Raw genomic sequence first — 17,898 nt, forward strand, 5'->3', positions numbered from 1 at the left:
AATGTAAGGGTGATCCAATTGCACTATCTTTTAAGCACTTGACACAATAGATTTTAATGGCACGAGATAAGACCTATGCTCTCTGTGAAAAACACTGCTGTTGCCTAGGTTACAGAGCATGTGCTCTAGTTGATGCTGGTTTCTTTGACCTTTTCATTTTATTGAGGTGAAAGTGGAGCGGATAAATCTATTTGAATCTATTTTGCATATTCAAATCTATCTAAATATAAATACAAATTCGAGCATCTAATTAATATCCATATTCATATTTATATCTATCTGATTTGGATTTGAATATTTGATTTTATTTATATTATTTAATTTTATATAATAATTATAAACTTAAAAAATAAATAATCATATTAATATATTATTAGTTTGATTTATTTTTTATTTCAATAATTTTGATTTTATGGCTATAAAGTTTAACCATCAAATTTATATTTATATTTATATCTGTAGTTTTAATATCCTATGCATCTACGTCCGCATTTATATTCGCTAAATATAAGTAGATATGAATGTCAAGATGCCTGTAATTTTAATATCCTATGCATATGTGTCCACATCCGTATTCGCCAAATATAAATTAATATGGATGTCACCTATATCCTCTGTACTTGATCCATTTCAGACCTAAAATAGGACATAATTTTAACCTATATCCTCTGTACTTGATCCTATTTCAGGTGTTTGGAGTAAGGTTTGCTAGTTTTAACGGGCAAGTTTGCAGCATAAATTGTTACATCATGGCATGATTAAGCTCAATATAATATATGATCAATTTCTTTTCATATTTTTTCTTATTATCTATAGCAAAATTAACTTGATATTTCTTTATTATAAATTAATATAATTTATGTTGATATAATATATTTCAACTATACAATTAAAATATAATTCTGATATCGAGCTTAAATTATATAGATGACAGGCTCGGGACATCTCAAATTCCCCTGATGGTACACACTTTTCTCTACACCTAGACTATCAAATATGCCCAAGAAAAACAGGAATCATATCCTAATTCATATACCCTTTTATTTGTGCAACCTTTTCAGCTGAGATTAGGTATATAATCCATAAACCTGCTGATGAAGAAAAGGCTGCCGACAACTAAAGCTGCTTATTAACTAGCTAACAAAATGAAAAATAAACATATGGTGCATGCTCTCCTCTTCAAGATGCAAAATGATATAAGATTCTTCGTATAGAACTGGGCTAATTGAAATGATAGCAGCAATTATATCTGATGCAAATGAAGAATGGTCGTGATCTTTTTGAGAAATTCAGTGGTGTACCACAATCCATAGTCTAGCTCAGGATTTCCCAAGAGCTGGGAGGTGCCAACCACAGCTGGAGTAAGTTTTGACAAACTAAACCAACGCAAGTCACGCCTGGTGGATATGATTTGAATGAGATTTGTCTAACATCAGCAACGTGGTTTTACAGTGGAAATTCTCTTTGGCCAAATCTGGTGGGAATTCAATTGCTGATTTATCTCTCTAAACTTCTCCTTAAGCCTCTGTATCTGCAGATGAAAACCAATTTTTTTGGGTCAATAGAGATCTCATGAGATACCTAATATGTTAAATGCTTTAGAAGTAGATTATACCCGTTTCAACTCAATCTCCAAATCCCTCTTGCACTGCCCGAGTGAGTGGCGTAGCTGGGTGATGTCAAAGATGTTATCCAAGTCATCTTCAAATGCAGACTCTAGGTCTTCTCGTAGAAGGGCTGGCAACTTGTCAACCACCGGCATAAGGAGAAAGCAATTAAACTACAAAATACAATTGAGGAAAAATATGAGAAGGGAAACCTTGTTCGACAAACACAATGATTTACTTTTTTGGTGCGGAAGGGGAGTTGCAGCTATGCAAGTGCCTAATCAAATTTGGCGTGCAATTATGTAAGTGCCTGCTCAAATTTGTTAAGTGATAGTTTCATATTAGTGGATAAAACCTACAAGCTGTCAGACAAATTCAAAGTATTGCAGCAACAGGATAAAATGTGATCCAATTCTAAAAGCAGCACCAGCGGTTGATAGCAAGACTGATATAGTTTTACATAAGTTTTCATAGATAATTTAGGGGATGTACGAGACATCATGAACAACAGTCCCATATTGACAGCCAGCTAAACAAAAGAGAGTAGAATGCATTTAAGATGGAATTTTAAGGAGATTATTAAATTACTATGAGAGATTGATATGGGAAAAGATATTAACAATTGTGTCTTAAAAGCTGTGCATAACAAAGCAAAGAATACAAAATCTGCATGATTAGCAAGGGTTTTGAAAAGGAATGCAATAGGAGAAGTTATTAGTCAAGTTTGTGGTGTTTCTTGATCTAACAATAGCATAAAATTTTTTCCAGGAGTAGAAGTGTCCTTTATGACTGGATGGAATGAGTGACATTTTACCTTCCTAAAGGAGCAGCAGAATAACATGCGAAAGTCTGCAATGGACATGCAGAGATAGTCTGACTATATGGGCTAGCAATTATGCATATATATGATAGGTGCAAATAGAGAGACCATATCAATGAAAGTAGTGACTTGGATCATCACAACCTTCCGAGAGAACTTATTAGTGGAAAACTTGATCATTGAAAGTTATAGAATATGAGAGGCATTCATTCTTCTTTTTATAAAAGAAAAGCATAGAAGTGTATAGAAGCAAATAACATGCATTAGTGTCCTAAAGGTAATCAAAGGAAAAAAAGTTCCTTGTTGGAAAGATGTATTTATAAAAAATATAAAAAAAGCATATGACAGAAGAGTTTCTTTTATTTTTTTAAAAAAACAAAGGAGCTAATAAAGTAAAGACAAACCAGTAAGGCTCATTATTCAGCATATCATGATTTATATTATACGCAGAAGATTATCTACATTAAAGAAGAAAGTGGAGACAGAAAATCAGGTACTTCAAAGAGCAAGAGTATAAAATGATGGCAAAACTGATAAAAGAGATAGAGTTAATTTTCAGAAGTTCTGAGTTGAGGATTCTACTAAAGGAACAAAATAATAATCATAAAATATCTACTAAACATCCATAGCTGCCATAATTTAGAGAATGTGAAAACTTTCTCCACAGCACTGAAAATTTCTTAAATTGCTAAAAAAATTTCACTTGCTTGATGATTCGTTAGACTACTACCCAATTATCAAGCCATCACCAAATCAAAGACAGTAGTTTTCCCATGAGTAGAACCTTCCTGTAAGCAGCCCTTTCTCCTACTATGCAGTTCAAGCAGTAGGTTTCATTATACAAATACTCTGGCTTATAAATATATGTTCAAAGATTGTTAGATTGATATACTTTATTCAGCAATCTGAACATCCACTTTCCAACCCATTTATACATCAGTAATATTTCTAGCAACTATTTGATTCACAAAGAACATTAAGAGTCCCTCAGTAATGTTAGTTCCTTGATGCATCCAATTCCGACCTTTCATTTGCGCATACGAATTCTAATCTTGATTTTGCAGGTCATAAGCCTCCTTACTCTTAAATTATTATAGATACAGTTCCCACATGAAGAAGTAATACAAAACCGAAAGCAGGATCTTATTTTACCAAAAGTTCTCATGATTCCTTCGCATGCAATGCCACTTATGCAGTATATAATGTCGTATACATAAAACAACAGCAAGAAGAAATCTAAAAGAGCTTAAAGCATGATTTGACTGCAAAATTATTTGATATGGACAATCAGAGCTAAATACATCAAGACAAGAATATAGAAAGCAGTATTAAGTATAAGGTGCAGGAAAGAAAACTCTGACAGAAGTCCATTGACCAAGACAAATAAAATGATAGATCAACATCTGAATGGGTTTTATAAGTTAGATCTTTTTATTTGCATAACTAATATGTAAGGCAAGAACACGGAAATCAGTCAAAAATAACAAAGACCAAGGAAAATGCAGATACAAACCTTCAATTCAGTAGACACCAAAAAGTGTTCCTTAATCCCATGGAAAATCTGATGTACTAGTGCAAAAACAATTCTTTCAGATGAAGGAGCCAACCTTCGGTTCCAAAGTGTGCTATCTAAAAGATCAACCAGTCTTGTCTCCACTAGGGGACTACAGGAATTCGAGTCGACACCTTGTGTCCCATGGTTAGGTTTTAAATCTGTCTTCAATCTTTCATGTTTATTGTCATTTGATCCAAAGGATGACTCTTGCAGACCACCCAAACAAGTGGAATTTCCGTTAGAAGAATGCTCTGTGCCAGAAAATGAGTCCAGGAATTGACGTAATCCAGCACGATTCTGCAAGTAGTTTATGCAAAAAAGGTATATAATAGCAACTCATGCCAAGCATATTACCGTTTCCGAGATAAAAATCCTGACCTTGTTATGGAGGGACCAAGTGACATAACGAGTGGTGCTTACTAAATCCTCCATGCATCTGCATCACATAAAGAAAACTCTTAAGTGCATGTCTTCATATCAATTTATGCACTTATTTCACAAATAAAAACTCTCTTTGAAACATTGCTATATCTTGAATCAGCATATTAACAAACATAACAACATTTTACACAAGCAAACTTGAGCTTGGCAAGCCCATATTACTATTGCATGTTAACATGAAATAGCTTGGTGGCTCAAGCAGGACGAGGTGTGAAAGTTAGTTCAGGAGCTGGCAACAATAGCATAAGAATTAGGGCAGGAGCATGGGCTTCTTATTTGGTGGTCATCCTTAGCAGGAACATGAAATGTAAGTTCAAAAAGTCAAAAAAAAAGTAGAAATCAAATTTGAACTGAACTTGGTCTCATATGAAATTTGGTATCAATGGCATACGTTCATAGAAGACTTAGTGAAGAATACGTCGAACAATGTACAGGTGCTAGGTTCCAGAGCAGGTGGGGTATCCTAGGCAGATTTTTGCAAGCATTTCCTGACTGCTTGTAAGGAGGTCAAATCCAGGGAAACAGCTAAGTTGCTTTATTTCAGACAAAATAAAACATTATGAGCTGACATGTTGAGGTTGAATTAGCATGTCCGGATGGTCCTTTAACTGATACAGCTAGGCCAAATCAAGAGGAGATCAAACTATATGCCAGCATCCTGTGTGGCCTTTTGAGTCCCAATTGACCAGCAAATGGTGGTGTGACAAATTAGCTCATAAAGCTGTATGCTGTCTGAAAGGAGACAATTGAGCTGTTCCCATGTCCAAAGCCACCTCAGATCCATTTAACATTAGAAGAAGAGCCTAGATGGGCAAATATAATTTTTAAGTGGCCTAATTCAATTCACTCCTATAGGTTGGTCAGCTTGGCAATCCATAGAGAATCTTGGCTCTGGTTTTACAGTCACAACCAAAACAAAGGGATGGGTTATAACTTCTATTGACGGAAGCTTTTGAGATCATTTAAAAATGTTGGGGAAACCTAAGCTGCACTAGACTCTGATTTCTGTTTATGTACATACTACAACAACCTTACAGGCTAAATGTTTATGTACCATGCCCAGAACTTTTTCCTAGAACTTGAGCCTAGACAACGCATCTGGCTGTAAATGCCAGCCCGAGCCTGACCTAAGTCAGATCAGTTCTAGAGAACCACTGCACCAGTCCATTCCATGCATCAAGTCCAAACATCAATTTTCTCAAACAAACTACAAGAGTTACTTCTTTCATTATATGAACCCAATGAAGGAATACCGTCGGTAAAATGACAGAAAGAAAATCCAAGAAAAAGCAGAGATTGTGAAAATGATTACTTATCACGGCATGCTCGTTCAGTAACTTCGGCAAAGTTATTGAATGCAATCTCAACGCGCCTTAAAAATACTTCATGACTGCTAAGATACTCACCATCTTTCTGTTGAAAGCCAGTTATCAGTTAATAAGATAAAAGTTGAAAATCTTTACCATTATTCAGATATCAAGGGAAAATCATACCTGCAATAGATATACAGAGATGGGAAGCAACCTCTTCAATATGTATAAAAGCCTAAAGCCTAACTGTTGCAAAAAAGGAAACAGGTTAAAATTATAATATGTAAATATCAGAAATCAACATAAGCTTCGATAGAGGTCTTATTCATGCAAGTGTCAATTTGTTCTTTATTTACAAGCTGAAAGCATATTTATCAGCAGGCATATCATGTGAAAGGTATGGACAACATATTAATAGGGCATGACATCTGCAGACGTGAAAGACATGCTCTATGATTTACTTAAGCAGCTTTTTGCCCAACATTCTCAGTGTAGCTGATACCATGTCAGAAATTTATGCACAAAAAGGGAAAAAAAACAAAGAAAAGAAAATCAACTACAATGGCATTTCAAATGTACATGAAAAAATTTTAATAATGAGAAAGAATCTTTATAGACATATTATATATACTATATAGACCTATTATAAACAGTAAAAACTTGCTGGGCAATCAGAGTTTTAAAGCATGTGAGAGGAGTAAAGCATCCATATTATCAGAATAAATAATACAATGAAAGGTTATGTGGAAGGTGGTGTGGAAGAGTGGAATTAACTATATATGGTTATTTGGGTTAAAGGCACGTTGGAGAGAACAGAAGTGCAAGAATGATGAGTCAGAAAGTTTGAAATTTAGAAATTCAGATGAACTCCTCAAAATCCTGCAAAAATTACAGGAAAATCATCAAAATTTCAAATACCTAAAAATAAGATAAATCTTTTAAAAAGCAAGTTACTTGTATATACCTATAAACAAATGCATGCAAATTGGCAAACATCAGTTTTACATGGACACAAAATCTAGGTTTCTTGCCATGTTCTGACTTGTGCACTCCTAGGCATTGAATGTCCATCCTTGACACTTCAAAGCAGCAAAGCATAATGTCATCATGGTCACATATCAACTATTGACACCTATGCCCGGAAGTTTTCAAGTCCGATATAACAATTAGCAAAGGTTTTATGAATTCTATCAAATTAGAAAGCAACTGATCCAACAAACTGTTCATTATATACATCCTAGATACATGTAATATTTCAAAACCTCTCTTTTGCTATACCCAAAGATGGTAACAGGTAAGGATATAGAAATGGCCTCATCAGCACTCGCAAGGTGTGCATTAATGGGGTCCCGTGCCATCTTAAATCAGCATGAATGGTGAAAGTGCATTCAGTTACAACCTAGCTATTTTATTCACTAATTATTTACATCACTAGTAGTTAAAACATATGCCTTTTTATTGTAAACACCATAAATGGTGTCTCTTACAGCAGAGCATATTACATATAGCAGATAACAGGCAAATGAAAATCTATTTTTTCACATAAAGCACAGTGCTTTTCAATTGTTAGCATTATAGATAAATTAATGCACGTATGTTTGAACTACTAATGAACAGTTTGCGGTTGGCACTTGACTGAAATACCAAAACAACCAATCTCATCCGATATCACTGCAGAAGACCCAAATAATGCAACTTATACATGCTTAATATGAATAAAGAGAATGATGTTGAACCATGAACCTGATGAAGGAAAGGCTCAAATGTGTCCCGAGCTTTTGCAACAGCAATTACGCAAGCAGTCCTAAGATTACAAGATTTTGAAAAACAAGATTTATTGCATTAAAGAAATAAATAATGCTCCCATAAATGAAAAAGGAGGCTAAAAGAACCTAGAATAATTTGTTCCATCATGGATGTCCTCAACGCCGCATGCATTTACAATCTCTTCCCTGGTAATTGGAGGACATTTGACACCTCCAACCACAAGACGAAATTCTGCCATTGCACGATGATATTGTGCACCGCCATAAAGTCGCATCCCAGCATTCTGAGCACAAAATGTCATCAGGAAGATAAAAATATAATTGTCAAGTGCATGACATATGCTGAGTAAATCTTAGAAGAGAAACCAAAATAAACAAAATATCTAAAACTTATCAAAATATCATGGCATCTATCAAAGTTAAATACCTTTTGATTCCAACAACGAAAACCTAAGATTTGCGGCTAGTCAAATATGTAACAATGACATATAGTTGTAAACTAGTACTAATGAAAGAGAAGAACTCCTTCTACCAGAAAAAACACAAAAGAGCTCCAACTTGCTAGCCCCATCCCCTCCCCCCACCAGCACACTTTAAAAAAAAGGAAAGGAGAAAAGAAAAAGGAGAAAACTCTCGTACTGCCACCCCCCTTCTATCTGTGCATATATAACATATGTATGACTGACTGATAAACAGTTCACATTTATATTTACCTGATACACTGTTTTATGTCCAAAAGGTGTTGCCCTTGCCAAAATATCACCTTTAGACACATTACTGTGAAATGCATGGTGAACTATGAATGCGTACCATATGACCAGAAAATTGAGAGTTTATAATGAGACTTTCCTCAAGTTCTCTGTACTTGGCTCAGCTGGCCGATAAAAAGAATGAGTTCTGTTCAAAGTTCAAAAGCTTGAGAGAGGTAGCTGAAATGAACAGGTAATCCTCGAACTAGTCACTGGAAATGAAATTTCACTCTATTGGAAGGATTCGGTTTCCCTATCACATGCATAAAAGCCTTATCCATTAACTAGAAAAATAATGTCAGTAGCTGTTGAGTACCATTGTTTATTTTATTTATACATGATATTCCAAACCCTAACAATGTCAAAATCCTAAAGATGTCCATAACCTTTTTCAAACTTGATTTATTATTCTCAGCTTAGTTTTTATAGTTCTGCAGAAATTTACAGAAAACTTCGTAACGACTTCAGGTGCCGTTCCGCATAATAGCGTTTCTAGTCTGAGATAGCTTACCGGCAGTTTAAATTTCAGTATCTAAACCAGATTACCACAACTTACAGGCATCATCTTGTGAGGAAACTGGAGACCGTCAGTTCCTATAAAAGTTCCTCCGCTAGTCCTTTCATCCTGCAAAGTTTCCCCTGCAACCAGAATGAAATATTGCAGATACTTTCTTTGCACAAACAATTGCTAAAGATATACCAGCAGAATTTAAATGATATCAAGCATTTTTCCTTATCCTGAAAGAAAGAATACGAGCTTACCAAATTTATCAGGAGGTGCTACCACTGTTCCTTTCAACAGCAATGATAACTGAAAGAAGATGGATCCTGCTATCAGCACAGCTTTGTAGAAGACTGATCAGTTTGAACATGTGAATAGGACCATATATTTTACCAATATAACACCATTGGACGCATACAGCAAATTTACAAAATAAGATTATTATGAACTCCTAAAATTAAACATATACTTCATCTGCTTATATCTAAATGCATAAACTGACAGAAACCTTTGTCAATAATGAATCATGGAATGCACGTCCCTTCTCCTTCAGTTTTACTTCATCCAAATTGCTGCATGCAGATAGACATACAATGAAGTGAAAAAAGCACAATAGCTTCTCCATTAACTGTATGATATAATTTAGATCTCACACAAACATAGGAGAGTTAAACCGGAGAAAAATTCAGACTTTAAACCCCATAAAGTTTTAGAGTAGATGCACAGCCCATTAATAACAGAATATCACGCACACAGATAATAAAAATTGCCATGTCAAAGGCTTATAAGTAGGAAGACAACAATATCTTAACTAGTCAAAAAGGTACAAAACTGTGAACCTGAGTTCTTTATTGACATCACTTAGCTTCCTTGTTGTGCTCCGGAATTCCTTTTCTAAAAGTGGAATAATTAGTGGAACACTCTCCAAGTACCTTTGCCCCAAAAAATTAGCATTAGCAAATTCAAGTTTCAAGCTACTCCCAGCAAATTAGATGGAACAAAAGAACCTCTGTACCTTTTCTGCAGCAATTCTTCCAAAAATAACCTAAGGCTGCTCACACCTATTCTACTTCTTTCCTCCTTTGACAATGATCTACCTAATTTTTCCTCTAAAGAAGCAACATCTTCCAGCTCTCTCAAAGAAATGGCCTGCATTGGCACTCAAAAAAACAGAGAGAAATGAAGATAAAATATGAGGAATACCAACAATATTAGGAAAGAATTGCTAGTGTACATTTTTGCATATAAAATCAATACAATACTATTATTTAATAAGAAAACCAAAGCTATGTTTTGTATAACAGGACTAAAATAAGATTGACATATAACTCTACATATATAGTTTACTTCACAATCAGCTATGCCCACAAGATAATATCTGATATTCTAACCAAGCTACTTCACCAATTCATTTTACTGTAACAACGTAGGACCTTACCCAGAAAGGCTAGCCAGAAGGTATTGGTTAGGTTCCTTGGCTTTATATGTATCCAAGGTCTACCTAGTGCATAGCTGACGTACGACTAAAAACACCCCCACTAGTCCTAACATTTACTGCTTCAAAATTAATAAATGTACTACAAAACCTAATTTAATCTCCATCTTTAGCTTTGTTCCAAATTAAGTAGTCTCTATGTCTAGTGATAGAACTGAATATAAAATCTGACTTCAAACACATTAAACTTTTCATGGTAGTGGCATAGTATTTACAACAACCTAACCTATAAGACATATGAGGAGATTTAAGTCCTCTCTTCAAGGTTCGCCATCTCGGGTACCGAACTCCATACCGGTACTATCCTATTATAGTGTCGGTACACGGTACAGTACGATAAGATTTAGCATATCGAGTGTCAGTAATGGTACCATGTACCGATTCAGTACCAACATAGTATGTTATGCTCGGTACAGCAAACCTTGCCTCTTTTAGATTAGTTGTCCCTATAAACACATGATATGGTTGACCATAGCCCATATAACATCATCTAGTTCTAGTGTCAACTACCCTTGGGTGGTGGTGCATCAGATAGTGTTTCATATTGACCTCATAATTAGTGCCTACCATGCAGACTACAAAAGTCCTTGAAATTATAATGTGTTCCCACATATGTTTCCGTGTACAGTAGTTTAACAAGCTAGTCTGTGGGTAGAACTCTAAAGACTGCAATATTTTACAACGAAATACTAAATTTCAACCTTAAAACACATTTTTTCTTATTATTTTGAAGAATAGTAAAAAAAGATGAGTCCAGAAAAGTGATTAACCTATGGGGTCATAATTATGATCACGACCATAGGTCGAAAAATAAACCACCAAGAGTGGTTTTCTAGTCCTAAACTACCATAGCTCTTCAGCTATTTCATCTCATCATTTCAAGACTTCTCTCCACCTATCATCTCTCATAAACAACCACCTTGGGTTACAAATTGCCATGTAATTAGTCACACAAGTCTGGGTTCATGTGAAGTGACATGAATTTGCATTTCAACAAATTCAAAATGGTAGCTTATTACATGGATATCACAGCCTTTGTAGGGAATAAGAAAAATTAGATAGTTCATGATCTCTATTAGCTTCATGTATTTCAAAGTGCTTGTGAGTAATTTGATAGAAAAAAACTCCAAACTGGAAGAAGTATAAAATCAAAATTCAAAGTATTAAGATATAAAGAAGCTGAACTTTCTTAAATTCCTCGTTTGATCTGTAAACAGCTTCATGCCCAGGACCAACTCTTCCAGAGGGCACAGAAGTGAAGAAGGGTGAGTCACCCAATAAACAACCATCCAACATACAAACAGGTGGTTTAAGAAAAACTTCGACATCTGAAGATCGTGAAAATTGAGGAATTTTTGTGTCAAGCTTTGTGGAGACTATGACTGTCCTTGATAGTTCAGGATCAATCTGCACCAAATGAGGAAACGAGATATTAATTACAAATTTAACTCAAATGATAGAAAAATTGAATTTATAGTGCAATCAATTATTGATCAGTCTACTAAAGCAAGGAAAAAATTAACAAAAATGAGAAGCATAAACTGCCAAAAGGAAAGTATACTAACTTGCATAACTGCTCTCCGTGTAGTGGCATTACTCCAATCACTGCAATCTTCAAGGCATAATATGATGAACTCTTTATGTTGCATCTTAGCACGCACAAGTGCCTCCACTGCACGAGCTTGCCCCTGCATAGACTCCAATCAAGAAAATTAATAAACCGAGCGACATGTTGGCTGATGAGGTCCTGTAAATCCAACTTCTTGGTTTGACTGTTAAAAAAAACATAACCTCAGCATCCACGAACTTAAGCCCCAGCCTCTAGAATTCAAGATCAACTCCGGGGGAAGTAGAATATTAGTTGTAAAATAATTAACTAAAAAAATAAAGACACAAACTCTCGTGTAATCAAATTTTGATTCAAACAAAAGTGACGAGGCTGATCTTCTGATAGTCTAGAAAGGGGAGATGTAATATGCCCCCCCAAAAAGGGATGCCATCAATAGAAATTAAACAGCAACCTGAATGAAAGTTGCAGCGAGGCAAAAAAAAAAAAAAAACATGTTCAAGTTTGCATGCTAAACTGGGAAATGATTGCTAGAGAGACATTTTGAGTCAAATATAGAGAAAGGAACCATACATAATTATCTCCGTAACTTCTGCTTATTAGTTCTCCCAGTTGTCATTCTTACATTTAACAAACAGAAGTTTCTAATTATAATAATCATAACCATCAAGCCTTTTCCTAACTATTTCAGTTGGCTTTATGGATCTTCGTTCGCCAAGTATCCCTACTACCTTTAAAATTATTCCAAGTTTCTCTATATCCTTCCTCACAATCTCCGTTCATGTTATCATAGGCCTTCCTCTCTTTTTCTTACAAACTTTAACACAAACAAGGTACCCCTCATTACTAGAGCCTTCTTAGATTTCCATTGTACATGTACACATAATTTCAATTGATTTTCTCACTTTATTCTTAATTTATACAACTTTTATCATTCCACTAATATTTTCATTTCTTCTTTTATATTTTCTAATTTTACCATGCATCTATCTTGGCATTCTGATTTCTGCCAGACAACTCACTTGTATGTATTTTCTTTATTACCCAGTACTCTGATCCATACAGCATATCATGTCCTACTATTGTTCTATAAAATTTTTCCTTAAATTGCTCAGGTATGCACCTATGACATGATATTCTAGATGCATCTCTCAACTTAATTAAAGTAACTCTAATTCTATTACATATATCTTCATCTATCTCCCTATTATTTTGTAGAATAGATCTAAAATAATGAAGTCGATAATTTTGTGATATCTCTTGGTCCTTAATCTTAATAAGTATCATATCTTCACTTTCATTCGCACTAAGTTTACATTCCATTTACTCTATTTTTGTTCTACTAATCTTTAAACCTTTATCCTCTAAATGCTTTCTTTCATAAGTCTAATTTAGTATTTAATCTGGGCTTCTTTTCATCAATCAACACTACATCAGCCGTAAACAACAAATACCATGGTACATCTTCTTGATATTAGTATTAGCAGTAGCTTTATCCAAAATCAATGCAAAAAGATATGGGCTTAGTATTGATCCTTGATGCAAGTCTATAGTAATTGGAAATACACTTAGTGTACCTAGTACCTCCTGGCCCAACATTCACGTCTTCAATTATTTCAATATACTATTTATGTATACCCTTAGTTCTTAAATCCCACCAAATTATTTTTCTTAGTACCGTATCATAATTTTTCGCTAAGTCAGGAAGGACCAAATATAAATTAAATATCCCTAGTTGTTTCACAAATTGTTGAAAATGAGTAGTGGAGAATCTTTCTTCACCAAAAGACTTGCAATCAAATTATGATCCATACAGACGCTTTTATTCCTTACTTATATTTTCTTGCATCCTAGCCATTGGCTTGGGTTTAAATCTGCAAAATAGGAGGGGCACTACAGAAACACTACATAATATTAGTCCTACAGAATGTTTTTAGGCTACTTTTCCTTTGGTGGTTTACGAAAGGAGTGAAAGAGTATTTTTGGGCTTTCAGGGCTAGAGCATGAGACTAAATTCAAGTGGTTCTGTTGTAGCATTTATCTCAAATTTTCTCATGGTGAAAAGATGATAGGAAGATTTTTCCTTCCAAAGTGGAACCACATAAGTTGGAACCACACATGTCTATTGATGTCTACATATCAACCTATACTGCCCCTTACCAATTGTACCATATTATACCAGTAAGATATCAGCATGATACCGAGGTTCAGTTGGCATGAGCCAAGCCGGTCTAAACTGAGCAAAATTGTCTTGTACCATCAGATTTCGGACGATACCATGGCTGGAAGTGAGAAAAATAGTCAGAACTTGTCTCGGTATGGGTGCATACCATACCGTAGCAGTAAAGTACCCATAGGGTTACCAGTTTGCGGGCCTTGGTCTCCATCTTAGTCAATGTTCGACTGTTTATTACTCCTTTATTTTATTTTTAACTCTTAATAATATTAATTTATGCAAAGCTCAACAACATTCTGACTAGATGTGCGCATATAAATTTTTCTTTTACAATTACATCATCACATTAAGACACTTCAAAATGCAGAAATCTAGTCTCATAATCAAGCAAAGGCATTGCTGAGTCTCAAATTATGAAATTGTCTCGTGATATCATTACCAAGATCAATATGTATCAATAAAAATGAAATGTTGCAATGACCAGCTAACTGAAGATATGTTGCTCTTCTGATTGCAGCTTTATTAAATTCCAGAATCAGCTGTCAACACCTATCATAAGATATTAGAATGGATGGAAGAATACTGATGCAGAAGAAGGGGAGAATGTCCACACAAACTAATCTCAAAAGCAAGCTTCTATTTACATTTCAAGATATAGGTCACAACAAAATACAAAACAAGCATCTTTAGGTACACATTTGTAAAGCTAGAACATTAAACTACAATTTGAATCATAATATACTCAAGCATATCAAGCAAGGTTGGAGGACTGGGCACCGTACCGGTTTTTCGGCGGCAGTACGGGCTGTGCCAGGCCTGTATCGACAAGGGCACGGTACCGTGGGAGAGAGGAAGAGAGAGAGAGAGGCTGGGGGAGGGTGGCAGACGCCGGCAGAGGCCGCGGCAGGCGAGGGCACATCCTCCGCCGCCCCCCCGCGGCCCTCCCTCTCCCTTCCTCCCCTGCTCCCTCTCTTTTTCTTTCTCCTTCTCCGACTCCAGCAACGGGTTTGGTTTCCGTTGCCGGAACCATACCAGTGAGCCACCGGTACGGCTCGAGACGGTCGGAACCGTCCAGTTCAGGACGGTTCCGCCGACCTTGATATCAAGCAACACAATGAGTCAAACTGCATCAGGTAATAGTATTTGATGAATGAACAAAATGCAACAATAGCAGCATACCTGCAAAATTCGATTCTTACGACCTGGAGCAGGAATGATAAGACCTGGAGTGTCTATCATGGTGAGATTTGGACAGTATTTGTACTCTATTTTGATAATGATTTCTTTCTCTGAAAATTGACAGGGATCACTCTCCAGCCTCATGTTTTCAGCTTCAATATAAGCCTACAAGCAATTAAAAACAGGAATACAAATTAATAGAGGTAATTAACAGGTTCAGTAGGACTGCATCTTTTATTCATGATAAACATTTAAGGAAACAGATGAACAATAATAGGAAGCAGAGTTAAATTGCTCCAGTATAATTATTTAAGCAATTAGGTCCAACCAAAAATTGGCACTATCCAAATTTTCTCTCAAAAAGAAGATAACAATCCAACTTTGTTACTGCAATCTCATGGGATTGATCAACTCTTAAAGAAAAGTCAAATATAGTAAACAATTTCAAACCCCTTAATAACAACAACTGGAAATGCATGTGATGTATTTAATGAAATGCAGATAAGAATCCGATTTTACAATCAGAAAAAAAAATAAAAGTCAAATTTCATTGATGCAAAATTGAACGGTTCAACCAAGTTCAAAAAAAAAAGTTTACACTGAACAATTTCCAACCAAAATTGTGAACACTACGAAATGCACGTTATGTATTCAAGAAAGTCTAATCGCAGACATTAGAAAGTTAACTAAGACGGAAAAAAATTTAAAACCCTAAACAATGAACATCAGAAAATGCACATTGTTTATTCAAGAAACCCAGATAAGAATCCAATTTTTTGGCTCAAAAAATAGATAAAAATTCAATCCCGTTGCTGGATAGTGAAAGGTCTGATCAACACCTCCCAATTGTCAAGAAAATAGTTTTCTTTTTTCAACTTTCGTAATTAATATGCCTTCACATTAACCCCAAAAGACTACTCGAGAAACATCATAGAATCACTTTTTAAGATAATCTGCGTCGCATTCTTCGTTCATGGAGAGAGTGGAGAGGATCGAGTTAGGCCCCTTTCTTTAGAATAAAGACGCAGATATTTGGGGAATGAGGAGAAACAATGGAAAGGACCTGGATCTCTGCGAGGGATTTGAAGTGCGCGACGGCGGGGTCGGCGTCGGAGACGAGGCGGCACCAGGGGAGCTCGCAGGTGGGGTTGTACTTCATGTGGAGCGTGATGGGGCGGCGGGTCTTGGTGCCGCCGCCGACGTGATTGAACTGGAACCCCATGAGGGCCTCCACGAGGGCGCTCTTCCCGTCGGTCTGGTGCCCTACGACCAGCACCGCCGGCGCCTCGAACGGAGTCTCGAACTCCTGCGCCAGCCCGTGGAGCTCGTTGTACGCCTCGTACAGCTTCCCCGACGACGCCCACTCCTCCTCCTCCTCCTCGGCGGCAGCGGCTTCCTCTCCTCCGCCTTCGCTCCGGTCGACGGCGCCCTTCTTCATCGTTTCTTGGGTTTCTTGAGTTCTCTCAGTCGCCCGCTCGGTGTTACGAAACTTGGGATGCGAGTAGAAGCGATAGCCCGTTTCTCCGGGCGGGATAATGAATGAGGCTCGGAGGGCTTGCCTTTATAAATATAATTCTCTATTATTATATTATAATAGTAGAGAATTGTTTTGACGGACAGGGAACTTTTCTGCAGCCAATTGCGACAGTTACATACATCATCAAGAACACGTGTCGACTGCCAGCGAGTAATGTTTGATCATTCGTCATCATTCTTGAAAGTTCGGTTCACTATAAATTTCGGATCTGTCATCCATGAGTTTTTGAAATCATCGATTTTTAAATTTTTATTTATTATATATATTTTTAAAATGTTTTATATAAATAATTTTCTAAATATCAATTGAATAAATATTCTTTCAAAAGTAATATTTATACATATATACTTATATAATACTTATTTGGCTATTTTTTTAGCTATATTTTTACAATATGTATCTACGCCGCCATTAAAAAATTAATAATTTTAAATTAAAATGACTAAATATATTTAATGAATAGATGTGCACAAAAAATATTTATAAAATGATTGCAGTTGAGAACAAAAAGTTAATTTCAAAATTTTATTTTATTTTTAATTAAAATAAATATGATTTTTATTAAACCGTTAGAGTATTTATGCGAAAACAGTATTTTATGAAGATACAAAAATAAATATAAATTTAAAAAAGTATTCATTCAAATTTAAATTTTTACAAAAATATTCATGCAAAAAAACTTTTTTTTATTTGAATTTTTTTATCTACTGTGTTATACCCATCTCGATGCAAGAGATGAAGTGATGCAATAGTCATTTGCATGTGGGAAATCTAGGATAGGTCTATCACGTATTTAACCTACCGATTTATAAAAGTTGCAAAAGGTTGATCCATGAGAAGTGACTAATAAAAGGAAAAAGTTGTGTGCCAAGTTAAATGTACATCGAGAACAACAATATCTAGAAGTGAAGAAAAAAATAAAAACAATCACATCAAATACATAATACCCGGGAAATTTGTTGCCTAAGAGACATGCACGAGATTGCAGGCTCAGGCTTGATTTGATTTCTGGGCTATTTAATCATGAAATCATTATATACAATTCTGACCAACATGTTGGTTTAGGTAAAATAAAAAACATTCTTCGACGTTTTCCAACTACTAGTTTGTAATTTATTGACAGCATCAGATTCCAACGGACGATCACTTCCAGGGACTAGTTTTTGAATTGACCAAAGTGGTTCTGAGAAAAAA

The 17,898-nt window shown here is 35.6% G+C and overlaps 1 protein-coding gene across 1 annotated transcript; it reads right to left on the bottom strand.

Annotated features, from left to right (window-relative positions):
- Positions 1 to 1,211: 1,211 nt before the first annotated feature.
- LOC103701354 (dynamin-like protein ARC5) lies at positions 1,212 to 16,733 on the bottom strand. Its single transcript, XM_008783388.3, has 17 exons — positions 16,231 to 16,733; positions 15,168 to 15,332; positions 11,811 to 11,933; positions 11,431 to 11,652; positions 9,766 to 9,899; positions 9,590 to 9,682; positions 9,259 to 9,322; positions 9,011 to 9,059; positions 8,805 to 8,887; positions 7,626 to 7,783; positions 7,477 to 7,537; positions 5,917 to 5,979; positions 5,736 to 5,836; positions 4,361 to 4,418; positions 3,941 to 4,279; positions 1,616 to 1,780; positions 1,212 to 1,531 (listed from the first exon to the last, which is right to left on the bottom strand). The coding sequence occupies exons 1-17, from the start codon at positions 16,603 to 16,605 to the stop codon at positions 1,433 to 1,435; spliced, it is 2,352 nt and encodes a 783-aa protein (XP_008781610.2). The 5' UTR covers positions 16,606 to 16,733; the 3' UTR covers positions 1,212 to 1,432.
- Between the last annotated feature and the right edge of the window lie 1,165 nt (positions 16,734 to 17,898).

The sequence above is a fragment of the Phoenix dactylifera genome, chromosome 14 (assembly GCF_009389715.1).
Source record: "Phoenix dactylifera cultivar Barhee BC4 chromosome 14, palm_55x_up_171113_PBpolish2nd_filt_p, whole genome shotgun sequence".
NCBI lineage: Eukaryota > Viridiplantae > Streptophyta > Magnoliopsida > Arecales > Arecaceae > Phoenix > Phoenix dactylifera.

Coding starts and splice junctions, on each gene's coding strand:
- LOC103701354 (XM_008783388.3), bottom strand. CDS start 16,605: ATGAAGAAGGGCGCCGTCGACCGGAGCGAAGGCGGAGGAGAGGAAGCC. Junction 9,323..9,589: donor GATGTCAATAAAGAACTCAG/GTTCACAGTTTT, acceptor ATCTGCATGCAG/CAATTTGGATGAAGTAAAAC. Junction 4,419..5,735: donor GAACGAGCATGCCGTGATAA/GTAATCATTTTC, acceptor TATGTGATGCAG/ATGCATGGAGGATTTAGTAA.